Raw genomic sequence first — 27,795 nt, 5'->3', positions numbered from 1 at the left:
ACTGATCATGTCTGCGTCCCTGTGTGTGTCATTGGATGTCACAGCAAGCAGCAGCAGGAGGACACAGGGAGACAAGGGGGGGGGGGGGGTGAGGTAGCTGGGTTTGCACCATGTGACCTCAACAGCTGTTGCTGGTGTGTGTGTGTGTGTGTGTGTGTGAGAGAGAGAGAGAGAGAGAGAGAGAGGGAGGGAGAGGTGAGAGGCAGAAACAGAGGACAAGAAGTGAGGGAGGGGGCGCATGTGACTGGTCACAATCCCATATTCTGCAGAGAGTGAGAGACAGTAGGGGATGAACACACACATACACACACACACACACACACACATATCCTGATTCAGCAGAACAGATTTATTCGTCACCTTTCTCTCCCTGGAGTCTCACGCTCACGCAGCGACTCTGCAGCAACACAACACAACACAAGCCCCAAACCCCGCAGGAGAAGCAGGAGCAGCAGGAGCAGCAGGAGAAGCAGGAGAAGCAGGAGAAGCAGGAGCACCTGTCCCGTCCGTTCCTCGTCCCTGCAGCCGCCTGTCCGAGCAGATTAACGGCTCCGGTACAAGCCGAGACAGCAGCGCGCTCGGCTCACTGCAGTTAACAGGCGGAGGAGGGGTGGAGGTGGAGGAGGAGGAGGAGGAGGAGGTGCTGGAGGTGCCGGAGGAGGACTGATCATGATGGCAGAGCCAAAAAAAGGCGACGACTGCATCGAAGGTGGGCCAATGAAGAAACTGCGGGACAAATAAGACGCGCGGACACTTTCCTCCTCCTCATCCTCCTCCCCAAAAAAGCTCTGTTTGTGTTTCTGTCTCCGCTTCTCTTTAACTAAACCTTACCACAGGACCCCCCACACCACCCCTTTCCGAAGGGACATGTTCATCATTATGGGATAGATGCAACAGAACGAGGAGGGTTAGGGAGGAAAATAAAAAAAAGTCTGCCCGTTGCCATGGATACCAGCACTCGGAAATTCACAGTGCGGCGATGGTTCTCCATCTACCTGAAGAACAAGGCGGCGAGGAACAAGAACAACACGGGCTTCTGTCAGCTGGAGGTGAGTGTGTGTCTGTGTCACTGTGTCACTGTCTGTCATCATGGACTCAAACTTGTACCAAACCACACAGAAGCCTCCAGACCAGGTGAAGGCCCCTTTAGAAAGACATGTATTTTTTACTTTTTTTGTTTTTATATAGCCCCATAATGTGTAATAATGCCCCCAAATTTCATTTTAGTTGTCATTTCTGCACTTTTAAATACAGTGGCGTATGAGTTTATGAAAAATAGTACATGGTTACTGAAGATTTACCACTATATTATTATTATTATTATGTCTGTATGTGAACATACAAGGGATTTCCATCACAGTGGTGCAAAACATGCGTCTGTGAATGTCTAAAACCTCCCAAAATAAGCTACATAAATTCTGAAAAGTAATTGAAAACAGCTCCCAGCTCCAATTTTATGTGTGTGCGTGTTTGTGTGTGTGTGTGTGTGTGTGCAGACGTGTGGAAAGAATATTATTGTTATGTTTCATTGCAGCACAGTTACAGCTGTTGCTCTGCTTTTCCGTCTGTCAGGAATTCACATACTGTGAGAGAGAGAAAGGTTTCATGTAAGAATACGGAATCACTAACACAGCGAGACAGGGCGAGCGGGCTGATGGATAACATGGACACAGACTGATTCAGTGGCAGTTTTCTATTAATAGCCCAAACAAACCAGTGGGTGGTTGGTGTAGGCGGCAGCGTGATGCACATCATACCTGCATGTCTGGGACAAAAATAGAAAAAGAAACCCCCTCCCTCCCTCTCTTCTTCTGTCCCTCTGTCCCCTCCCTCTCTTGTGGTCTTTGTTGTGACCTGAGTGCTGATGAATCATCTTGACAGGCTGCATCTCCCTGTATCTGTACTTGATTTTTATGTCTGTGGCAGGCAAGTGTCTGTCTGCTCGTGTTTGTTCACCTGTTACCTGACGGGTTTGTCCTGTGATGCTCAACAGAGGAAAGTTCTCTCTACTTAGAGTGGGGTTCAGCTTCCTGTAGTGGAAGAATATCTGCTGGTTCTTATGTTAAACCTCTAATTGCAGTATGTCCCACTGCGATGTTCACAGTATTGTGCGGAGTGTTAAAGCGGAACTAGACCGGAAGTTCCTATTATCGCTGTTTTTTTTTAGTGTGTATCTGCGTCATTACCTTGTTTATGACGCCCTGACGGTTCGAAACAAACAGTTCAGCCATTGCTCAGAACGTTGTGTTTTATTGTAATCTCGGGGCTCAACGAGATCACTGAAAATCCCGTAATAGTTACGTAAGCAGCGGTTCTCCTGAACAACCGATCGTCCTGCTCCGGGCGGTAGTCCGGGCACATCCGGTTGCGTACATTGAACCGCAGAAGAAGAATAACGTCCGTTGTGGAGGTGTTTCACGAGCAACAGTGTCTTCTGACTCTGGGTCTGACTCCGGTTTAAAGTCATAAAGGGACTGCGGCGGGGAGTCGTGACGAAGCTATTTTTAAACACTGTTAAAACAATGTTTTGATAATGAGGAGCAGTGCATCCACCGTTCCAGAGGGGGAGCTGCGCTCCTGAGAGCTGACGTGATAGATTACGTCACTTCCAGATACCTGGCCAATCACAACACAGGTGGGAAGGCTCTACGCTGGCTGGCCAATCACAACACACTCTGTCTTCTCGGGCGAGATTTATGGCTGAAATAGCGCGACTGACAAGCGCTTCGAAAAGGACAGATTTCAATCGGCTCGTTTACATCAACTAGGAGGATTTTGACCATAAAAACAACTTAAAATATGTAAGTAGACCTCCATAACTCACATATATGTGCAACAGGACCACTCTATGTGACCTTTAAAGCCAGAATGTGTCACAAAATGTCATTGAAGTTGAATTATTGTCTTGATCTATACACATCTTTTTCTACAGACTGAAGAGAACATCTTTGTTCCTCACAGATCTGCACAAATAATCATTTTTAAATCTGTTTTTTTAGAATTAAAATGATATAAATAATGATGTAAAAAATGACCATTCCCTCATATATTGCGAATGATATCCCTTTCCTGAGAGGAGAGTCTCAAACCCCTATACTCTTATTTTAAAAAATTATAATGAAAACTGGCCCAAAGTGACCAATAGTGAACAATATCTTTTAAAAATGTTATTTTTAAATTCAACATTTAATTAACACAAGCTTGTCTAGTGGTCCAATTACAATTGTTTACATACTATTTTTATTTAATGCTTTCACTCCAATTTGGCATTGTAAACATTATGAATGAATTATGTTATGAACTACATATCAAAACCAACACTTTTACTTTGAAATGGTGTGCACTGGTCGTGCTCAATATTTTTTAATTGCAACATCACGATGGATTATCAAGATATCGCTTTAATTTTCTCAAACTGTTGGACTTTTTTTCACTTGACCAGCCTAGAAGTTCCCTGGCCCCCAGGTCATTTTGAGTTTGAGGCCCCTGCCCTAGAGCATCAGGGAACTTGTTTTTGTTTGCATACTGTACCAGGGAGTGCCAGAAAAAGCGTTCAGGCTGCATGTACAGTACGTATATTCCTGCCATTCACACTGAACCTTTAAGCATAGAACATGAAATAATACTTTAAAGGTACAATGTGTAGTATTTATGGGTTTATATTACCCAAAATCCACTTTTTTATACATATTATGTGCTCCTGCATTGTCTAGTCGCTGTATAATAGTTTTTGTTTCATTTTCGAAGTGTTTCAAAAAGTCATGTAAAATAACATGGTCGCGGTCCGCGGTTGCATAGCCACTGTTAGCAGCGAGACGCCATGTTTCTACCGGAGCCTGTAAGGACAAACGCGAGAGAACAAATCAAGCGTCTCTTTACTTGTAGCGGAAGTCCCGCCTCCTCTCTCTCCTCTTCGTCTGCTACGGCCGCGGTAGCTCCGCCCTCTCTGCTGACACGGAGAAAGACGACGAGGACGACATTTGACCAGCTGAGGATACCGTAGCGCTCAGGGAAGGGAGGGGGTGAGCAGAGCAGCAGGTCTTTGTTGTAAATTTCAGCCTCTCCTCTAGATGGCACTATAAACTACTTATTTCCCCTTTAAGTTAAACAGCTATAGGCCTGGTTTTAAATCACTTTGATGGAGAGGATATTATCAGCTTTGTTTGCTGCTTTTTTTAGTGAAAACAGTATACTGTGTATTAACATAATGTAAGCTGAGGTAAGGAAAGAAGAAACTTTAATGGATTAGAAGGAACTATTTCCTTCTCCAGTTGCAAACACAGAGAGCCAGATTTATACCACATTTGTTTGATTTAAAAAAGGCAGAATAAATTCAAACCGCAGATTAAACTATGATTGGATAACACCGACCGTCACGCTCTCAACATTCCCACCCATGCAGTAGTTAATACTGTTTTGTATTATCGGTATTGTGTACAAATATGCAACAACTGTAAGTCTTTATGACATTTTGTCACAGTTGTATCATAGAGGGACAGAAAACCCTATAACTCACACGCTCTTTTCTTATAATATTATCATCTACAATAATCCAGGAAACCTTTCACATATAACGTATAACGACCTCATTTACATAATGTCATCGCCATACATCGATAAGTTTCTCGTAGCAGAATTCAAATCTTTGTAATGGGAAATGAGCAAAAGTCAAATGAAGGAGTCGAGTGTTTTTGCATCAGTGACTGAGCAGTGTGGGGTGTGGATCCTGCACTGCACTGTTATGTCATGTCAGCACATTGTCTCTCTCTCTCTCTCTCTCTCTCTCTCTCTCTCTCTCTGCTCTGTCTCTTTTCTCATTACGCTGGAATGTGAGACTCTTGCTTGTTTCTGTACCGTCGAATCTAGACCACGAAAGAAATCGTTTTAGTCATAATCTCAACAGTAAAAAGGGGAACTTTCATCCAAGTGGCAGCAGTGTTACATGTTTCAAATATGGAGAATAACTGGAGATTTGTATTCTCACTTGCAGATTTTGTCCTAAATCTTGAATTGAGATTTTTATTTTGCATTGTTTTTAATGTATGGGTATTAACAGAATAACCATTTCCTTATTATACCTTCATTTGTATTAAATATTAGATATTAACCCATAAAGGAGATATCGTTTCATTACACTATAAAACTGGGGTTGATCTTAATGAGTAAGTTAAAATAAACAAGGATTAACAAATGCATAATAGCAAAACAAATGCAAAACCCACAAAAACCTTTCTCTAATCCTCCCCACAAGTCCCTTCTGTCCTGGCAAATATAATAAACAGTAGATGAAAACAAAGATGGCTCTAGGATGAATTTCACAAAACATTTTCAGAAAAATCGATAATAGTTCAATTTAAAGGTACAATATGTAGTATTTATGGGTTTATATGACCCAAAATACACTTTTTTATACATATTATGTGCTCCTGCATTGTCTAGTCGTTGTATAATAGTTTTTGTTTCATTTTCGTAGTGTTTCAAAAAGTCATGTCAAATAACATGGTCGCGGACCGCGGTTGCATAGCCACTGTTAGCAGCGTGACGCCATGTTTCTACCGGAGCCTGTAAGGACAAACGCGAGAGAACAAAACAAGCGTCTCTTTACTTGTAGCTGAAGTCCCGCCTCCTCTCTCTCCGCTTCGTCTGCTACGGCCGCGGTAGCTCCGCCCTCTCCCTCGCCTCACGAACCTCATCTGCTGACACGGAGAAAGACGACGAGGACGACATTTGACCAGCTGCGGATACCGTAGCGCTCAGGGAAGGGAGGGGGTGAGCAGAGCAGCAGGTCTTTGTTGTAAATTTCAGCCTCTCCTCTAGATGGCACTATAAACTACTTATTTCCCCTTTAATTGCTGGAAATAGTTGCAAAAAGAATAATAGTTCCACTTAAATCACGTAATCATAATGTTTCATAGAATACACCGTATACGTCGTGACTTATTCCTTCTTTCCTATAGGATGACAGCATCCTGAAGGAGATTGACATCAGCCACCATGTCAAGGAGGGCTGTGAGAAAGCAGACCCGTCTCAGTTCCAGCTCCTCAAAGTGCTGGGACAGGGCTCCTATGGGAAGGTAAGGTACACAACAGGAGACACACACACACTTTAACCCACTGAGACCTCAATACATCAAACCAAATCACATCAGGAAAAACCAGGACAAGGGTCACACACAGGTGGTCACGAGACACGACCAACACAGAAAGTAACACACCAAGGCCTTGTGCTGGCTGCTGCTTTGCTTCACTAAGTATATATGTGTCCACACTCCACAGATGTTAAACTCCTGGGTTTTATCACCGACTTTTAGAAAGAAGTGAAGAAGCCTCTCTTCAAGCTGTCATTGATTTAATGACGTTTTGGAAGAACGTGTGCTATAATTATCATTTTATAATATGACACTTTTTTTTCTTCTTCTTCCTCCTCCTCCCCTGTTATCACACGAGTGCTGCTGATACTTTCCTCAGGAGCGGATGTTCTTCTGTCATGATAATAAGCTGACGAACTGACAAGAACGACACCTCCATCACGAGAACAAGCGTTTTGCTATTCACTGTTGGTGTGCTTTCACGTTACTTACTTTGGCAACAAACAAAAAGTCTGACTATGAGGAAAACTTTACTAGCATCGTGCATACTTTTGCAAATACACCACCTGGAGTTGTTGTAGGGACACAAAAGTCAGCAGTAAAATGCACCAAGTTGAGACCAAGTGGCAACTGGTTGTAAAGAATCTGAACGCCAAGCTCCTATTGAACAATACCAGCTGTCAATCACACCATTGTCCACTCATATGAGTCATAATTTGTTCTTTTTTCCTGTAAATGTGAACTTTTTTTTTTTTTACAAAATTGACATCATGTTCTATTGAAGAAGACACAAACCACGAACTCCTTAAAGCGGAACTAGACCGGAAGTTCCTATTATCGCTGTTTTTTTGGTGTGTATCTGCGTCATTACCTTGTTTATGAAGCCCTGACGGTTCGATACAAACAGTTCAGCCATTGCTGAGAACGTTGTGTTTTATTGTAATCTCGGGGCTCAACGAGATCACTGAAAATCCCGTAATAGTTACGTAAGCAGCGGTTCTCCTGAACAACCGATCGTCCTGCTCCGGGCACTAGTCCGGGCACATCCGGTTATGTACATTGAACCGCAGAAGAAGAATAACGTCCGTTGTGGAGGTGTTTCACGAGCAACAGTGTCTTCTGACTCTGGGTCTGACTCCGGTTTAAAGTCATAAAAGGGACTGAGGCGGGGAGTCGTGACGAAGCTATTTTTAAACACTGTTAAAACAATGTTTTGATAATGAGGAGCAGTGCATCCACCGCTCCAGAGGGGGGCGCTGCGCTTCTGAGAACGGATGTGCTGGATAGTACTGGCCAATCACAAGACTCTGTCTTCTGGGGGTGAAAGTTCACTCTGAAACATCGCGGCTGAAAAACACTGTCATTAAGAGGATTTCTATCGGCTAGTTTACAGCAACTAGAAGGTTTTTGACCATAAAAACAAGTTAATATATGTAAGTAGACCTCCATAACTCACATATATGTGCAACAGGACCACTCTATGTGACCTTTAAGATTAAGGCATTATAAATTGAGTGAGAAATAGGCTAATTTTGCTAATTTAGCTTCCAATTTCTGTTCTTTTTGCGACCAATAGAGTTGCCCCCTGGTGGCTATTAAATATATTCCTACTTCCTGAGGAAATTGGAAGACTCAAGACATATTTATATTCCCAGCAGCTTACAAGTTTAAAAAATAAATAAAATACAGTTGTGATTCATTTCTCAAACATATGCCTGGCTTATGTATTAAGAATAATATTAGGATTTACACAATGACAATAAAAAATGGCCAGAAATGTTAGATTTTCTGAACAAATTTGCTCTTGTCGCAATTTATATTGTACCAATTGTACCAAAAGTATGGGTAGACACTGTGAATAATCATTGGCACCAACTGAATCACACACATGTTAAAACATCACCAGCTTCAGTTTGTTTTAATTTGAAATGTTAGTTAGTGTTGGTAATCTCTGACCGTGATGAAGATGAAGTGATAAACTGATGGTGATGATTTGTCAGGTGTTTCTGGTGAGGAAGATCCGTGGAGCAGACAGAGGACAGCTCTACGCCATGAAGGTCCTGAAGAAAGCCACACTGAAAGGTAAACATGAAAGGGCTGAACTAAAAAACAGCTCTGATTTGTTTAGAGACGATATTTAAATGTAATGTTGTGATGAAATAATGTAGCAACTTACAGCAATGTTGTATTTATCTCTGTCGGGTGAAGCTGTGTGTTTGCTGCTTTTCTAAATTAACTACCGAACCTTTACTGAGATGCATTAAAAGTTAACAGACTTATTTCCAATGGCCTCTGAGTAATAATCTAAGAGATATACTGTATATGACTGCCAGAGTTCCCAGAATGCCCCACATTCAGGAGGATTTTAGGCAAAAGAGGTTGGTTTGTACTTTTGTTTCAGATTAACTGGTTTTTGCGATGAATGGGATTAATTCGTAAATGAGGTGTGCAGTAAAATCGTGCGCTGATTTAGTGTCTTTGTAGAAGCCCTAATCCTCTCAACCTGCACCCCTGGTCTCACTAATGGTCTCATCCTGTCAAGGAGACAGATGCTGCAGTCACACTGTTGTTGTAGCTTTCACCGCAGAGCAGACCTGCAATACTGGAATACTGGGTCTAATTCACTCTACGCCTTTTAATTAAGTAAATGCTGTTTCATCCTATGTGAATAAAAGGGTATAAGAGGCTTGTCGCGATTGATTTACGTTGAGATTAACAGACTGCACTGTACTGTACCCACTCTCTCTCTGTTTAGTTCGGGACCGTGTACGATCCAAAATGGAGAGAGACATTCTGGCAGAAGTGAACCATCCATTTATAGTTAAACTGCACTATGGTGAGTCTGAATTATCATTCTGATGCATGAATGATATGAAATGAAATGATGAAATAGGGAGAAAGATAAAAATGTATTCTCAATTGATAGTTAGAGCCCTAACACACTATTACGCTGGGAAAAGGGTTAGGCCAGAGTTAGGGTTCGGGTTAAGGCCACATTATACTTCTCCGACTGCGTAATGCGTTATCCGTCTGCGTCACCACGTAGACCACTCGAGCCTTTATACTTCTGCGTCGTGGTGACGGATAGGCGCTGCAATTTCCCGCCCGATCAGTAGGGGTCGCTGCGCAAGGTTGTTGTGCTTTTGGCTACAGTGAGCAATGGCGTCCGAGGGAGAAAGACTGTTGTTGTTGAAACAGTGGCCGTTTGTCACTTTTCTGTGTCCCGGAACGCAGTTTTAAGATAATTTGAGGCGAGAAATTGGCCATTTAGAGTCTAAACATGTGCTGTGTGTGTTAAGATATGACGTATTCATAGTTCGGCATCGACGAAGTCGGCGGTGTTCAGCTCCGCCCTCTGTGGACGCTCGCTGCTCACTGTGAGCCGGCACAGAGCAGCTTCGCTCGGCCTGTCCTGAGGACCAATCGCAGCTCTTGCCGTCTCCGTTGTCGCTTGACGGAGTGACGGACACTTAAAAAATATTCCGTGCACCCGGAGACGACGCCGAGGCTCTTCGACAGGTTCTGCGTCGACGCAGAGGACTCTGCGTAGCCTACGCAGAGCACTTTACGCCGGGGTATAAATTGGGCTTTAGGGTTAGACAGAAACTTTGACAGTCTTATTAAAAAAAAAAACAAGAAGTATCTTGAAATGACTTGAAACTTTCTATAATAATAGTCAGCGTCACCCTGAACAAGGATCCATAGAAAATATTAGCAAACCTCTTCAGGAATAATTTTTCTGATTTTTCTAAATTGATGAAATGACCCATTTGCCCTGATGCACTTTGACACTGGGGTGGATTTTGAAGTGACTTTATTATGAAAAAAAAATAATAAAAAAAATAACTTGAAATGACTTGAAATTTTCTATAATGATAGTCACCATCACCCTGAACAAGGATCCATTGCAAATATTAACCCTAACCCTTTTGAAAAATTGTATCATTCAAATTGATCAAAAATAACCTTCACACTATTAAAAATAACAGTTTCAGAGCCCATTTACCTCAGTACGATTTCGGTTTGCGATCCAGATGAAAGTCAGACGTTGCCAGGTCCAATGAGAAAAGGGGGCATGGGTCGACTGTTCAAGGCTACATTTGGCTTTACCGGTGGCACTGGTGTGTTCCCTCTCAAAGGACGGCTCTTTGCAAAGAAATAACAACAAACATTGGAGTTTCTGTGGCTTCATAATATGCATTTGTGTATAAATGGGAGTTATGCCCCTTATTTCTGGGTGAGCGTGAATATCAGTCTCTCTAAATCCTGCAACAAGGCAGAAAAATAGGGGTCATACAAGGTTAACTTCACATCCAAAAACCTCAACTGGGAAAAATATCAATTTATCTACTGCATATATTTGATTGGATCCGGGGGATGGAATGAATCAAAACAAGTCCAAACACTGAATGTGCAAAATGGAGCTGATTTGGTCCGAACACCTGAGCCCTGAATACATCCTTAAAATAACACGTGTGTGTATGTGTGTGCGTGTGTGTGTGTGTGTGTGTATGTGTGTGTGTGTGTGTGTGTGTGTGTAGCCTTCCAGACAGAAGGGAAGCTTTATCTGATCTTGGACTTCCTCAGAGGTGGAGACCTTTTCACTCGTTTGTCAAAGGAGGTACGTTTTACATCTAATAAGCCTCTTATGGGTTATTTCCTCATCTTATTTCTACAACTTTTTTAGCCTTTAATTTGAAAAGGTCCGTTAGAGGCCGTGTGAAACAGATGCCGATTCTAACGGAGTGCAGACACTGGCCACCACTTTAGTGCAGTGTAGGTGTGAACATTCAAATGAATTGTCAAAATGAATGTTATATACCAGGGGTCTGCAACCTGCGGCTCTAGAGCCTCATGTGGCTCTTCAGCCTCTCTGTAGCGGCTCCTTCTAGCATTGAAGAAAAAACTATTCATGTTTTTCAAATTTTTTTGTCAAGATAAAGGCGTAAATAAAAAATGTTTTGATGTTTTATCCGTCACGTCCAGTTGAAAAACCTCCCCCAAAAGCTAATGAAATACTATAAAAAATAATTTTATTTGTCGTTTTTCTACACTTTAAAGGTTGGGTATCAACTTGCGACAAACTGTGGTTCTTTAAATAGAGTATATATGTGTGATACATGTGATTTTATCTTCATTTTTAGGATCAAATAGGTTTTTGCGGCTCCTGATTAATTTTATTTGGGTGAAGAGGGGACAAAAATGGCTCTTTTCGTTCTAAAGGTTGCAGACCCCTGTTATATACTGTAGTTCTTATCACCCTATATCACCCGCGACCCTCTTCAAAGCGGTAGAATATGGATGGATGGATGGATGGATGGATGCTGTAGTTCTCATCCACGTCTTGTTTCGTCGCAGGTTATGTTTACAGAAGAGGATGTGAAGTTCTATCTCGCAGAGTTGGCCCTGGCGTTGGACCATCTACACAGTCTGGGCATCATCTACAGGGACCTCAAACCGGAAAAGTACTTTTCACACAAAGCCTTCGTTTTGTTTTATTGTAAAAAACAAAAAAAAAAAAGAAAAAATGAAGAAGAAGCATATTTTAATATTCATTTCAATCAACAGTATCCTTCTGGACGATGAAGGACATATTAAGATCACAGGTCCGTGATGCAACAGCTGCACATTTGATCTATTTTCTGTCTTCTTTTTTTGTATCACATTAATTTCCGTCCTCTTTCTCTCTCTGTCGTCTCTCAGACTTCGGGTTGAGTAAGGAATCCATCGACCACGACAAACGAGCGTATTCCTTCTGCGGAACAATCGAGTACATGGCTCCAGAGGTTGTGAACAGGAGAGGACACACACAGAGTGCTGACTGGTGGTCCTTTGGAGTTCTTATGGTGAGAATTGTGATCTTTCCTTCCGTGTTTTGGGTGTCGCAGCGTATATTCGTGTGTCTGCGTAACTGTTATGATATATTTAGTTCTTCAATTTGGATTTATTCTGCAGTTAATGCTGCTTAATTACCACATCTGGCAGACAGGTCTCATCACTTTCACTAAATTAAACATACATCTGCTTGATTCTTGTTTGCTTAATTGTTTATCCTGGTGGCTTATTTGACTTGCGCTGAAAAGGAGATTAACGTTAAGTGGCAGCTGGCAGCTTCATCAGGGCAGCAGGGAAAAAAGGTGTCACCCCCCCCCCCCCCCATCCCCCCCCCCATCTGCCCTCGGGAACTAATAGAATTACACAAAATATAAAAAATTGAGAACAGGAAAACAAAAACGGCACTTTGTTTTAACAGAAAACAGAATTTATCACATCCGCAGTCATGATCTACAATGAATGATTTGAAATGTTAATTTTTCAGACACGCAGTTTGTAAATAACGTCTGAGATATTAGCTCGTCCGCAGCAAAGGAAGATTTGTTGTGACTCGTTGATGTTATCAGGGCTTTAATTTACCTGCTCCATTAATTATTCCCAGGACAAGTCGTCTCCTCCCCGTCACCAGTCGTTTGCCACTGATTATAACGTTTAAAAATCAAGAATTCAGATTCTTGTCCACATTTTTTTTTTAAAACACCAAACTAATCGCAATATTTTATACAATTTTAAAATCGCAGGAGGCGCAATATTTATATTTAAATGTGTGTCAAATTATCATTTTAGATTAAATCATGTCCCTGACCTTCACACTTCATATTCTACAGACTGAAGAAAAGTCACACATCAGCTCAAATATCACACAGTAATCGTTTAAAATGTATTATTTAAATGAAAATGAAACTATGTATGTATAATAACTATGTAAAAGTAAAAAAGTACCGTTCCCTCTCATATCGCAAATCATATTGCACTCACTATTTCAGTCAAAATAATCCCAATTGTAATAGTTCGTCCTGGAGCTTTGATGATGGTGTAATTGTGCTAAAAACACGTAGACAAATGGCAACAAAGAAAAAAACCAATCTTTGTTTCCATCTATATTTGTGAGGTTTGTAGTTATATTTGTAAATTGATTTGTTTTTTTTTATAGTTAAATCTTTATTTTTTTTTGTATATTTCCTTAAAACTAATCCATATATTTCCCTGAGTTTGATTAATGTGACAGATTACATGAGTATGCATGTTAATGTATTATTGTGGGTAAGTAATAATATTACAGTACAATAACTGTATTGTACGGAAGCGTATTGCATTCACTTGAAAAAAAACAAAAAACTCCTGTTTTTCTCAGTAATTAATTTTCGGTTTGATTTTTTGAATAATTTTTTTTCAGTTTTTCTGACTAATATTTTTTTCTGTTTTTCATTTTACTCTGAAAATTGTGTGCATCCAATATTTTCAGCAGTCTCCTGATCGTCTCTTGAGTCACCACATAGCCAGCCTGAATGCATTTCAAACGCATCATCTTGTATCCATGGAGCATGACATATCTGTCCAACTGATCCTGGAGAAAGATTGCACGAAAAACAGAAAAAAAATTACTTCGAAAAACAGAAAAAAAATTACTCCGAAAAACAGGGGGAAAAATTTTTTGCACGAAAAACTGAAAAATAATTACTCTGAAAAACAGAAAAAAAAATTGTCAGAAAAACTGAAAAAAAATTAGACAGAAAAACAGAGAAAAAATTATTCAAAAAATCAAACCGAAAATTAATTACTGAGAAAAACGGGAGTTTTTTTTTTTTTTTTCAAGTAAATGCAATACGCTTCCGTAGATTGAACATATTTTCAGAGAAATATAAACAGCTTCATTTAAATCACAAATAAAGCATATTTTGAGTATTTGAAACAATGTCTACAGTTTGTTTTCATGTGTTTTCCAGTTTGAGATGTTGACGGGATCTTTACCGTTCCAAGGAAAAGATCGTAAGGAAACAATGGCGCTTATTCTAAAGTAAGTAGTGACTTGTTTATGTGAGTGTGGAGAGTGGGCAGATGTTGTGGTTCTTAAAAATTCGTCCTCCGTTCCTTCTGCCGCTGCTACAGCTGCCTGTGTGATCTGTATGATGTCTTCATTCACAGTGTTATAAATGAAAGTCTCTTTGATTTATGTGAGAGAACTTCAACAATTGATTTTGGAATAACTCATTATTCTAGGGCTCAAGAAAAAAGATGATAAAGTTGTTGACGTGAAAAAACAGAAGGACTCATCCCAGCCTCATTAATCGTCTGTCTCTTGTGTTGTGTGTCCAGGGCTAAACTGGGAATGCCACAGTTCCTCAGTCCTGAGGTGCAGAGTTTATTAAGAGCACTCTTTAAGAGGAACCCTGCTAATCGACTAGGTACTGCATACAGAAACACCTACTGTAACACCAACATGTACAGGATGCATTATTTGGCAGCAGTGTTCCTTTACTTTATTAATATGACATCATGCTATAAAACCTCATTCTGATTCATAGATTTATTTAAAGGGTCTGTTTATCGTGAGGTAATGAAAATGTCATTTAAACACTGGAAAAGTAAAGCTATGGTTTGAAAATGGTGACAATCTTGAGTGCAGAAACTCTATGTTTTATTCAGTGTCTTGTGTTTTTATGTTTTGCACCATAGATGACAATTTCAATGTTGTTGTTAGAACACACAGTGACCATAAAGACAATTCTGATTCAGATTATACAATTCTGACACAAAAAACTCCTAAATGACTCTGTCTGTATGAGTTAGTTTAAGATATCTCACCCAGGAAATGATTGGATTTAGTTGACGTGGTTCACGACTGACGCTGTAGACACTGTAGTGGTTGGATGGTTAGCACTTGTGCCTCACAGCAAGAACGTCCTAGGTTTGGATCCTGTTCCAACTCTAAATGGCTGCAGGTGTGAATGTGTGAGTGAGTGTCAGAGGGTGTTTGTGCCCAGAGAAATACTGGTTACTCTAAACTATCGTGCATGGGTGGATGGATAAGATAAGATAAGATAAGATATAAAATAAAATATCTTAAGTCATCGTAGTCAGTTGAAAAAGCCCTTTTGACGTTCGGAGCTGTAATGAGAGAGAGATGTGAATGGTATAGATGTTTGGATTTGCCTAACAGATGTGAGCAATGACGCCCTTTTTCCTCTTTCTCTCTCTTCCTCAATCTGCCTCTCTGTGTGTGATTGACAGGTGCAGGACCAGAAGGAATAGAAGAAATAAAAAGGCATCGCTTCTTCGCGTCCATAGACTGGAATGTAAGCACAATTTACGTGTCAAACCTTGTTGTTGTTGTTTTTACCGGTAAAGGACGTGCTCTCACGACGAGGATCGTTTTTAGATCTTTGTAACTGACCTCAGTTCAGCTTTCTGGGCGTGATTCATGGCAGTTTGATTGTCTCACTGTCATGGGGTTAAGGCCACATTATACTTCTCCGACTGCGTAAAGCCCAATTTATACTCCTGCGTAAAGTGCTCTGTGTAGGCTACGCAGAGTCCTCTGCGTCGACGCAGAACCTGTCGAAGAGCCTCTGCGTCGTCTCCGGGTGCACGGAATATTTTTTAAGTGTCCGTCACTCCGTCAAGGGACAACGGAGACGGCAAGAGCTGCGATTGGTCCTCAGGACAGGTTGTGACGCAGACGGATAACGCATTACGCAGTCGGAGAAGTATAATGTGGCCTTAATGCGTTATCCGTCTGCGTCACCACATAGACCACTCGAGCCTTTATACTTCTGCGTCGTGGTGACGGATAGGCAGCTGCAATTTCCCGCCCGATCAGTAGGGGTCGCTGCGCAAGGTTGTTGTGCTTTTGGCTACAGTGAGCAATGGCGTCCGAGGGAGAAAGACTGTTGTTGTTGAAACAGTGGCCGTTTGTCACTTTTCTGTGTCCCGGAACGCAGTTTTAAGATAATTTGAGGCGAGAAATTGGCCATTTAGAGTCTAAACATGTGCTGTGTGTGTTAAGATATGACGTATTTTTCGTTCGGCAGCCACGAAGTCGGCGGTGTTCAGCTCCGCCCTCTGTGGACGCTCGGTGCTCACTGTGAGCCGGCACAGAGCAGCTTCGCTCGGCCTGTCCTGAGGACCAATCGCAGCTCTTGCCGTCTCCGTTGTCCCTTGACGGAGTGACGGACACTTAAAAAATATTCTGTGCAGCCGGAGACGACGTAGAGGCTCTTCAACAGGTTCTGCGTCGACGCAGAGCACTTTACGCAGGAGTATAAATTGGGCTTTACACCGTTTTCCTACAAGAACAGAGGTTCAGGTGCAGAGTAGAACAGACGGAGGCTCATCTCCATTTTTACAAGTCAGTAATCCACGAAATTCTTATTTTAGGGGGGTTAAAAAAAACAAAACACATTTTTGTTAGCCACACCTGTGGAAAAAATGCTGGAAGTAGATCATGTTCCCTCTGACTACCAACATCTGCACTTTGGTTGCTTGTGGATGTTGTGTCATATCATTGAAATCCTACAGTAAGTTCATCCACCACCTCACAGTCATGAATCATTCATACGCGTCCTCAGAAAGAGATTTTGCTCAGTGTAAAAAAAATCCCTAAACTCTCTTCCTTGATGTCAAACTTTAGTGTAACTAATGCTCTTATCTGTGAAAGCCTCTCTCTCGCAGAGGGAAAAAAAAAAAAACTCTGAATGTGCAAAATGTGTCCGCCTGCAAAACATTTCCTGCGCCATCGCGATCCAACCTCGACATCCAGCCGACATGTGACGCTTTAAAGGGATCGTTCCTTCGAACCTCTCGCCTTGAGCTCATTGGACCTTTAAGACGCCTGTCAAACAGTAGCGGGTCACGCTCTGAGGCTAGAGTTTCTGTTTCTGGTGAACTTTAAAGCTCTTTTCCGCGGGCGACGACTTTGATATGAATAGTCCTCGTGCTGCAGAAGAGGAACTCGGGTAATTCAGTGGTTTTATTGTGACATCCAGTGGCCAGAGGCATGAAGTTTTTTGGGGGTACTGGTAACAGATATCGCTTTCAAAAGGAATATCATAAACACAACAACGTCGCTTGTGCCTCTTGGAATGCAAAAACAATCACTGTTTTCTGTTTTTATTCACAGCTCCTTTACATGTGTCCTTACGAAGCAACAAAGTGTTTTTAAGCTCTCACTAGTGTCGCACTCTTGTTCCCATTCTTTTCTTCTTCAGAAGCCTCGTTATTCACTGTTATGCAAAGCGTTGCTTTCATGTCGGGACGAAATCCACCGTTATCTGCTCCGCGCGCTAATCTCGCCTCTCGACACCAGCTCCACGAGTCATAACGCTCAAACACTCCCCACCGTTACAATCGCTGCCTTCCTTCCCAAACACAACATTTGCCTGTTTGCAGATGGTGTTGCTGGCTCGATGTGAGAAAGCCATCAGTAAGAGGCTTATGTTCTTCTCCTCTCACTGTGCTAATTAAAGCATGCTGTCTCGCATCGGGGGGAAGAGTGATTCCTCTTTTGGCTTTTTTCTGCATTTGAACTCGAATCCTCCCATTAAGATGTTTGACCTGTGAGGAGTTTCTGTGATGAACAGGCTCATGTTCTCAGCGGCTCTTTGTCACAGACGGTGTCAAAACAGCAAATGAGAGAGAGTGTCCATTAGTGCTAACAGCGTCATGATAAATAAAGGATCTTTTCCCTTTTTTTCCCCCCTCTAACATTGGTGTCCTCTGATTTTAAACAACTGATGTTGCAAAGGTGACACCTGCAGGTCATATTTAGTAATGCATGCGCTTAGAATCTTTTCAACACCAGGTTTCTTTTTCATTACTATCTATAAAATGTAATTCATTTATTTCATCATCAAACATTAATTCCAGTCTACTCTGGATGTTCAGATTCATTATTTTAGTCTGTTTTATTCTACTTCAGGATAAGTTGCATCATCATAAATGACAATATAATTTTATTTTTTTACCATAAAAGTGCCAGAAAATGTCCTGTGAGTCAGTGCTTTTTTCCCCGTTTTTTCCAGAATAAATGTCAATATCGGGCAGTTATTTACACTTTACTGCATGTTAAAATTAAGAAAAACATAGTTTTATTTAAAAAATAAACACTGTAGTTGTACATGAACACCAGATTTTGCGTGTTAAATTTGAAATTTGAACAGTATAACACATCATTTAAAATAACATTTGTTTGAGTCTTTGTCTCCATGTCCAAAAACAGGCCAAAACATGGAAACTATGAACAGGCGTTTTTTTCAAAATAGTTCCTCTCTGGTGACAAAGACGCTGAATCGCCGGCTTCCTGCAACAGCGCGAGTGAAATGACCTTAATAACAGCACGTTGGCTCAGACGTGCAATGTGTGGTCTTCAGTACCAAAGGTGGAAAGTAACGAAAATACACTTGCTCAAGTTACTGTATTGAATACTTTTTCTGTGTATTTTACAATTCAAAATCAGGATTTTGTATTTTACTTGAGTACGTATTGACTCGAGTATCATACTTAGTTACTTTATAAATCCTCTCCGTTACTGAGTAAAAATAAACATTCAGCACAATGAAGACCTACAGGGGGGTAAATATACAGCAGAACCAGACGAATGATGATGTGATTAGCACCAGCACTGGCGCGTGAACATAGAGGGCGCTACGCCAAAAGTGACGTAATATCCTGTGTGAGCTCCAAAATAGTTTTGGATTTCTGACCCTTTGTCATATTTCTACTACCCTCACACCCCACGCAAAGTGACAAAGTAACTTTTACTTAAAGTACATTTCAAATGAACTACTTTTTACTTCTACTTGAGTACATTTTCAGATGACTACCGTACTTTCCGCACTATAAGGCGCACCGGATTATAAGGCGCACCTTCAATGAATGTCCTATTTTAGAACTGTTTTCATATACAGGGCGCACCGGTTTGTAAGGAGCATAGAATAGAAGATATTGCAGTCAAACGTTTGACTGGGGTTGCGTTATGCATCCACTAGATGGCGCTGTGCTAAAGGGAAATGTCAACAAAACAGATAAAGTCAAACTTTACCAATTGATCCATATATAAGGCGCTCCGGATTATAAGGCGCACTGTCGTTTTTTGAGAAAATGAAAGGCTTTTAAAGGTACAATGTGTAGTATTTATGGGTTTATATAACCCAAAATCCACTTTTTTATACATATTATGTGCTCCTGCATTGTCTAGTCGCTGTATAAAAGTTCATTTTCGTAGTGTTTCAAAAAGTCATGTAAAATAACATGACCGCGGGCCGAGGTTGCATAGCCACTGTTAGCAGAGAGACGCCATGTTTCTACCGGAGCCTGTAAGGACAAACGCGAGAGAACAAATCAAGCGTCTCTTTACTTGTAGCGGAAGTCCCGCCTCCACTCTCTCCGCTTCGTCTGCTACGGCCGCGGTAGCTCGCCCTCTCCCTCGCCTCACGAACCTCATCTGCTGACACGGAGAAAGACGACGAGGACGACATTTGACCAGCTGAGGATACCGTAGCGCTCAGGGAAGGGAGGGGGTGAGCAGAGGAGCAGGTCTTTGTTGTAAATTTCAGCCTCTCCTCTAGATGGCACTATAAACTACTTACTTCCCCTTTAAAGTACATTTCAAATGAACTACTTCTTACTTCTACTTGAGTAATATTTCATCAAAGTATTGGTTGTACTTGAGTACAATATTTTAGTACTTTTTCCACCTCTGTTCAGTACACACTAAAAAAAAAGCAAAATGTTGTTGTTTCCACTAACACATTTTTCTGCGTTGTGTTGTCTGTTGTTGTTCTTTCTGCAGAAGTTGTACAAGAAGGAAATGAGGCCTCCTTTCAAACCAACTGTCGGGAGACCTGAAGACACTTTTCATTTTGACCCTGAGTTCACCTCCAGAACACCAACTGGTAACTAAAGCATCAAGGCATTTATAGTTTGTCCTATAAAAAGCAACATGACAGCATCGTTAGAAAATTACCTTATTTTTTTCATTTCTGCCAAATGGAAATTATTTCGCCATAATGTCACACATTGGACCTTTACGTGTTTGTGTCCTTGTGATTGTTGTTTACCCAGATTCTCCGGGAATTCCGCCCAGTGCAAACACACACCAGCTGTTTCGGGGTTTCAGCTTTGTCGCGACGAATCAGAGTCAGGAAGTGTCGAGTGTTGCCACGGTAGCGGCTTCGCGTCAGGAGGTGAAGAACGTTGATCCCATAAAACAGGTATGTGTATATATATATATATATATATATATGCTGTTACATTATAACTGACACAGAACAGGTAAATACCTTTTTATAAGCAGATTTTTCAGCAGATAATAGAAGCAATTTATCATGATTGGGCCACTGCCCACTGGTGGCCCATGGAGGTACTGCAGATGACTAAAAAGTCTTCCCTTTACCAAATTGTCCTCAATCTGGGAGACAAAAATCTCACTCACAAAGTCTTAAAATAATTATGTCTGATTTGATGTCTTACTTTTTAATCCACATTTGGAGGTTGTAAATTATTTTACAAATAAACACAACATACAGAACTTTTCATATTAGAACTTCTTAGTTAAAGCCAAAGTTATAATTAAGACAATGGTTATACATGATAATTCATTGTTTTTTTTATTTAATCATAATGTTTTCTTAAGATGTGCCATATTTGAAATTTGAATGTTTATGTCTTTAATAAAGACTTTACATAATGACTTTAGTAAAACCTCTATGTACAGTAATGCTCACGCGTGTCTTTAAATAAACCTGCCGTAATATTTTTTCTTTTATTTAATTCGACATGGAATACTCCAGGTTTTAAGAGATCCAGAGTTGTGTTATTGTTCAAGTTCAAGAACACTTTTTTCTGAAAATGTCTTATTTTAAAACTGCAGACAAGTTTCCCATCATTTCTTAATGTGTTCCAGTAAAAAGATATTGAGAAATAAGATTCTGGGACAGTAGTTATGACATGTTTCCATGAAAATGTTGTCAGCATTTCTTTGTTTCTGATGATTGCGTGTTTTTGTGTTTTGTAGCATCTCCGTGGCGACGTGGCCTTTAGTGACGTCTATGAGCTGAAAGAGGAAGTGGGACAGACGGTGACCTCTGTCTGCAGGAGATGTCTGCACAGAGTTACTGCTGTGGAATATTCAGTCAAGGTAGTGGACGTTGTGCAAGTGTGCAGAGTTTTCCCCCTAAGCATCTCATTGTAAATATTATATTCTGCTTGTTCTGGATCAGCTAATATTTAAGACGTCGTTGTTGTTGTTGTCGTCTTGTCAGATTGTTGAGCGAGCGAAGAAAGACCCGTCAGAGGAGATTGAGATCCTGTTGAGATATGGACACCATCCAAACATTATTACCCTGAAGGACGTGAGTGTCGTACACACACTGCTTACACACATGACAACTCCATGTTGTCTTAGTGCAGGGGTCTGCAACCTGCGGCTCTAGAGCCACATGTGGCTCTTCAGCCACTCTGCAGTGGCTCCTTGTAGCTTTAGAGATCAAGGCGACAACTAAAAGTGTTTTAATATCTTGTGCAACATCCAACGTCGACGTAAAATGCAATATTCAGTACACGTTTGGATGTGTCCTGTCCATCTTTGGATCCACATACCGTTTTTCTTGAGCACGAACAACATGCAATCCAAATATTTGCTTCATTTATTTCGAAGTGGGTTCCTTTTAATTTCTTTAATTTGCCACAAACAATGAAACATGGTTTACGGGGTATAAAGGTTGGGTATAAACTAAACATCTTCCATCCATCCATCCATTATCTACCGCTTTTTCCTCCACCAGAGGGTCGCGGGGGGTGCTGTGCCCTGGACAGTTTGCCAGTCCATCGCAGGGCCACATATAGAGACAAACAACCATTCACTCACACACTCACACCTACGGTCAATTTAGAGTGACCAATTCACCTAATCCCCTTATCGCATGTTTTTGGACTGTGGGGAGAAGCCGTAGAACCCGGAGAAAACCCACGCACACACGGGGAGAACATGCAAACTCCTTGTAGAAAGGAGTTCTGTTCCGAAGATGTTCCAAACGGGGCTCGAACCCAGGAACCCGGGTCTTCTTGCTGCAAAGGCAAGAGTGCTAACCACTACACCAACCGTGGGCCCACTAAACATGTTGTAGTTCTTAAATGTCATAAATGAAAGAGACTATTACAATTGTATATAGTTTGTCTGTATAAAAACCTTTATATGTGTTATTATCTTCATCTTGTGTGGGTTTTTTTGCGGCTCCAAATGAATTTTTGGGTGGAGAGACGACAAAAATGGCTCTTTTCATCCTAAAGGTTGCAGGCCCCTGTCTTAGTGAAACTTAAAGTGGAAACCGAGAGATTGCGAGTCCCTGCGTGTCATTCCTCGGTGTGTATTTCTGCCCTGTAGGTGTTCGATGACGGCCAAAGTGTGTTCCTGGTTCAGGATTTGGTGAGGGGCAGTGAGCTCCTCGACAGAGCGCTGACAGTGACGCATTTTGCGGAGAGAGATGCATCGGACGTCATCTGCACACTGGCCAAGACTGTGGAATATTTACACTCAATGGGGGTAAGATGGAGACAAAACCCTAAACACAGGTCCTGTTTACATCGTTATATACTTTAAGCACATGTTCTTCACAACAAGAAGAAAGTCACTTTTAAGGAAAAGATTGAACGCCGAGACTTTTCGCAGTGAAATGTTTACTTTTATATGGATAGCGTCATATAACCTTATATGTGCATTTTATTTGTACCGATTTTGTCTTGCAGTTTTAAAACAGCGGCATCCTTCGAGAGATATGGTACAGACAGCACAGACTAATAATAATAATGATTATAAACTTTATTTTTATAGCAACTTTCATTCAAAGGGTTGCAGCTCAAAGTGCTTCACGATATAAGTCAAATAAAAAGTGAAACGAAAAGAACGAAACAGTAAAATACAACACAGGGAGGAATGAAATAGGAAAAGGCTATAGAGTCAAGAGGTTAAAAATCCTGTTTAAACTTTGAAATGAAACAAAAGATGCAAATAAAACACTAAAATACAACACAGGGTAGCATAAAATAGGAAAAGGCTATAGAGTCAAGGGGTTAAAAACCCCTGTTACTACTTTAAAATAAACTTAAAATGCAAATAAAACACAACGCAGGGTGGAATAAAAAGGAACTAGATGAAGGCTAGAGTCTTATATCTAGTGATATATCTGATATTTAAGTGTAGTGTGTTCCAAAGTTTAGCGGCGTAAGTAACTAAGGCGCCATCTGCAATTTTCTTTCAAGTAATAATAATATGTAAATGATAAAGTTAAAAGAATGAAATGCTCCAGGTGTATTATTACATAATAATAACAAATAAATACCAGAATGACTGGACCACAACTAGAATAAATATGGCACTATATATAAAAAGATATAATGTGCAATACTGATTGTTCTCGTCCGTGTACGTCCAGGTCGTGCATCGAGACCTGAAGCCCAGTAACATCCGCTATGCCGATGACAGCGGGCGACCGGAGAGCATCAGAATGTGTGATTTTGGATTTGCCAAACAGCTCAGAGCTGAAAATGGCTTGTTGATGACGCCGTGTTACACGGCCACGTTCATGGCCCCCGAGGTACAAAGTCAAATCCTTATTCACAAACTCTAAAAGCAAAACCATAAATAAGTATTTATCTTATCTTTCTTTTTTTTAATCACAGGTTCTGAAGAAGCAGGGCTATGATGCAGCCTGTGACATCTGGAGTCTTGGAATCCTGCTTTACACCATGATAGCTGGGTCAGTTTAAATCCAATATCTTTATTCATACAGCATGTTAAAATGTTATTCATGTGTTAAAACACATTAAAATTATATGATAAAATAATTAAAAACAGGCATTGTGGGGTCCTTATCGTTAATTTGGAGAACTTTTATCTCATAATTTCAACTTTTTTTTATCTCATTATTGTTTTTTTAATCTCACATTTATTACTTTTTATCTCATAATATTGACTTTTTTTTTAAATCCAATAATTCAGATTTTTTTCATCTCATAATTTCAACTTTTTTTAATCTCACAATTGTGACTTTTTTATCTCATGATTATGTTTTTTTTATTTCATAATTATGATTTTTAGCTCATAATTTCGACTTTCTATCTCAGAATTATGATTTTTTTTTATTATCTTATAATTATTACTTTTACCTAATAATTTTGACTTTTTAAAAAATAATAATTCTGACTATTTATCCCATAATTTGGACTTTTTTAAAATCTCATAATTATCGCTACTACTGTTTTTTATTTTCTTAAAAAAAAAAAAAAAAAAAAATGCTATAAAAATCAATCTTAACTTTGACTCAGCAACACATAAGAAGACAAGAAGCAGTTAGTAAAGGCTGAAGATGTGACCTATAAACACACACCCTCATGATGCCCATATAAGGAGTTATGTATTATTTCCATGGGAGCCCCTGTGGCACAGATCTGTGCCACGTGAGCACCACCAAGGGTTTAAAGGAAAGAAAAAAAGTAAGTGGCGTTGTATGTGAATAAAAGAGCTGCAAAATACTTTGGAGACAAATCATTAAGTGCTTTCTAAATAATTAAAAGAACCTTAAAATCAGACGAGAACAAAGAGGTGATGTGTTCCGCTCTGTGAGTTCTGTACTGTCTGATTCATAAACATGAACCAGAGGGAATCAAGTGAATTTGTCACGACCTGTAACTCAGTAGAGACACGTGCTTTAACCTTACATTTATTTATATTGTATATATAGTCTCACTCTCCAGGCGTCCATTTCATCTCCTCAGTGGGTTTTATTCTCTGTGTATTGTGTGTTATAATGTCTCTGCACTGACAATATTTCTCTGCTGTTGGAATCCTCCCCCTCTTTTAATTGCACTCTCTTAAATTTGTCTAAATCTGTCTCGGTTCGGTCCAGTTTCAGTCCGTTTGCCAGCAGTCCTGAGGACACGGCAGAGGAGATTCTGGCTCAAATCGGTAGCGGGAAATTCGTTATCACTGGAGGGAATTGGGACCTGGTGTCCGATGCTGCCAAGGTAAGAATTATTATTTTTTTATTTATTGTTGATGGATACACGTTTAGTTTAGTTCTAACATCAACACTTTAATGTTTGATAGGACATTGTGATGAAGATGCTTCATGTGGATCCTCACCAGCGCCTGACTGCACCCCAGGTATTTTTAAGCTGCCGCAGAGTCTTATCGTTTTATACTGTAGGGATTCCCTCGCTACAACGGTTTAAAGGTTGTAGTCGTTGAAGTTGAAAATCCTCACTTCGTTGTGTAACGCTTTCCAGATTCTTCGTCACCCCTGGGTCGTAGAGAGAGACCAGCTGTCCGACAGAACTCTCAGCAGACAGGACGCACTCACTGTCAAGGTCAGACTGCTCAGATCTGTGTGTATACTGTATGTTTTGTTTTACTCATGAGTGGATATTATCATTAAGAAAGTCATGTCATCTTCTGTAGTTCACTGTAGTCAACTGGACTTAAGTCTGAAGATGTTTCTAGAGCTTCAACTAACGATTATTTTCATAATCAATTAATCGATGAATCGGTTGGTCCATAAAATGTCAGAAAATGTTAAAATAACATTGATCAGTGTTTGTCAAACCTGGAAATGACGATGTTCTTGAATGTCTTGTTTTGTCCACAAACCAAAATGATTCAGTTTTAATGATTTCTTTGTTATGTGGAGCAAAGAAACGAAGAAAACATTCACATTTAAGAAGCTAAAACAATCAGAAGTCTTGTTTTAATCATGAAAAAAGCTTCAAACCGATTATCGATTATCAAAATAGTTGCCGATGAATTTAGTAATCGATTAATAATCGATTCATCGTTTCAGCTCTAAAGCAAAGTCCAGTTGCCTTCAGCTAAACTAGTGAAGGTAATTAAGGCAACATACATAAATAATACAGTATTAATGTCTGTGTTTGTATCTAATTGATCTAATTGTATCTAATTAATATCAGTATATACAGACACACATATATATACATATATATAAACATATATATATACTTTACACCAACATTACAAAAAAGAAATATATATATATATGTATATTTCTTTTTAATTTTTTTTACAGGTGTAAAGTCAAATTTCAGGGCATGAAAAGTTTGGTATAATAGTTATCGTGAAACACAGACCAGTAATTATACCTTAAAAATACCCCAACCCTTTTACACCTAAGCCAGAATAACTTGCAATATCTGTTTACAAATTACTGCATGTTAAAATAGTGTAATTCATAGTCTAAAAATACGAAATCGTAAACAAAATATTGATTTAATCATTCAAAATGATTGTATTTTATTTGTTTGAAAATATTGAATTATACTGACACAAATATAATTTCCTACAAAATAGCTTAACCTCATATGCTTTGAAAAATAATAATCTAAAAATTATATGTATATATATATATATATAAATGTATATAATAATTTTTTTTATAAATATACATATAATATAATATAAATAAATATTTAAAATAATAATAAGGGATATGTACATATAATCATGAGACTAAGGTTGATTTTTACGGAAGCGTATTGCATTCACTTGAAAAAAAAAAAAATCCTGTTTTTCTCACTAATTCATTTTCGGTTTTGATTTTTTGAAAAAAAAAAATTCTGTTTTTCGGAGTCATTTTTTTTCTGTTTTTAGGAGTAATTTTTTTTCTGTTTTTCGTGCAAATTTTTTTCCCCTGTTTTACGGAGTCATTTTTTTCTGAGTTTAGAGAGCATTTGAAATAATAAACACATTCACTCCTTTATTGAGAGTTCGATTTATAACAACATGGATGGCTTGTTTAGTTTAATCAAGTTTTACTTTGATCTGGGTTTAAGACACTGGGAGATAGTCCTGTCTTTAAGTCACATAGATGATATTATCATTAGTTTGTCGACTTTACGCAGGCACCTGGGGACTTTGCGGTTGTTTTAATTGACCCGCTACGGTAGATCATTTATGAGGCATGTATGTGCGGGAAGGAGTCACCATATGTGTATGCTTGGATGTATATCCATGGGTGTATGGGAGTCACTTGCAGGTTGGAGGTTCTCGCGAGAGTTCTCGATAATTCAGAAAAAAAATTACTCCGAAAAACAGAAAAAAAATTACTCCGAAAAACAGGAAAATAATTAGACAGAAAAACAGGGGAAAAAAATAGTCAGAAAAACAGAAAAAAGATTATTCAAAAAATCAAACCGAAAATTAATTAGTGAGAAAAACAGGATTTTTTTTTTTTTTTCAAGTGAATGCAATACGCTTCCGTAGATTTTAACTACACCATATACTGTAAACCACACTGTTACAGTTTGTATTGAACAACGTTATGTTCAAAATGTATTGTTATACTATTAAATGCACTGTGGTGTGTTTCTCCATGTGTCCATCGGGTGGCACTCTCTGCCGACTTTTTGGAGGACTGTTTCAGACAAGTGCAGTGATTTATACCAGCCTTGCAGTAACGGAACATAAAGTTAAGCCTTGTCTTGTCTTGTCTTGTGTTGCCACCAGGGGGCGCTGTCTGCCACTTACTCGGCTCTGAGACGCTGTGCTCCTGCTCCCGTCCTGGAGCCCGTGCAGTCGTCCGGCCTGGCTCAGCGGAGAGGGATGAAGAAAGTGGGTGGGAGTCCAAACGTCAGTCCAGGGCTTAAAGAGAAGGAGTGACCACCTCGATGATGATGATGATGATGATGATGATGACGTGACCGCGACTCAAACCAAACTAAACTATGGGCCGTAAAGTGCAGATGTCGTCAGATACTTTATGAGGAAAGCACAAAGAACAACGCTTACAGGCCTGTAAATGTAAAACCACTGATATTCAGCACATGGAAAATGAGTCAAATTATTCAAAAAAAGGCGTTTCTTTAG

General features: G+C 39.9%; 1 protein-coding gene across 1 annotated transcript; it reads left to right on the top strand.

Moving 5' to 3' along the window:
- Window positions 1-944: 944 nt before the first annotated feature.
- Window positions 945-27,588, top strand: rps6ka2 (ribosomal protein S6 kinase, polypeptide 2; the record flags this gene model as incomplete). Its single annotated transcript, XM_083900617.1, has 22 exons — window positions 945-1,049; window positions 5,958-6,074; window positions 8,090-8,171; window positions 8,845-8,925; window positions 10,631-10,710; window positions 11,448-11,554; window positions 11,658-11,695; window positions 11,793-11,935; window positions 13,871-13,941; window positions 14,241-14,329; window positions 15,156-15,220; window positions 19,714-19,816; window positions 19,986-20,134; window positions 20,938-21,060; window positions 21,185-21,274; window positions 22,306-22,464; window positions 23,354-23,515; window positions 23,601-23,677; window positions 24,827-24,944; window positions 25,027-25,083; window positions 25,206-25,286; window positions 27,436-27,588. The coding sequence occupies 22 exons, from the start codon at window positions 945-947 to the stop codon at window positions 27,586-27,588; spliced, it is 2,250 nt and encodes a 749-aa protein (XP_083756743.1).
- Between the last annotated feature and the right edge of the window lie 207 nt (window positions 27,589-27,795).

This window comes from Microchirus variegatus, assembly GCF_963457635.1.
Source record: "Microchirus variegatus genome assembly, chromosome: 14".
NCBI classification, from domain to species: domain Eukaryota; kingdom Metazoa; phylum Chordata; class Actinopteri; order Pleuronectiformes; family Soleidae; genus Microchirus; species Microchirus variegatus.
Note: the sequence above shows the minus strand (reverse complement) of the source record. Positions and strands in the feature narration are given on the sequence as shown.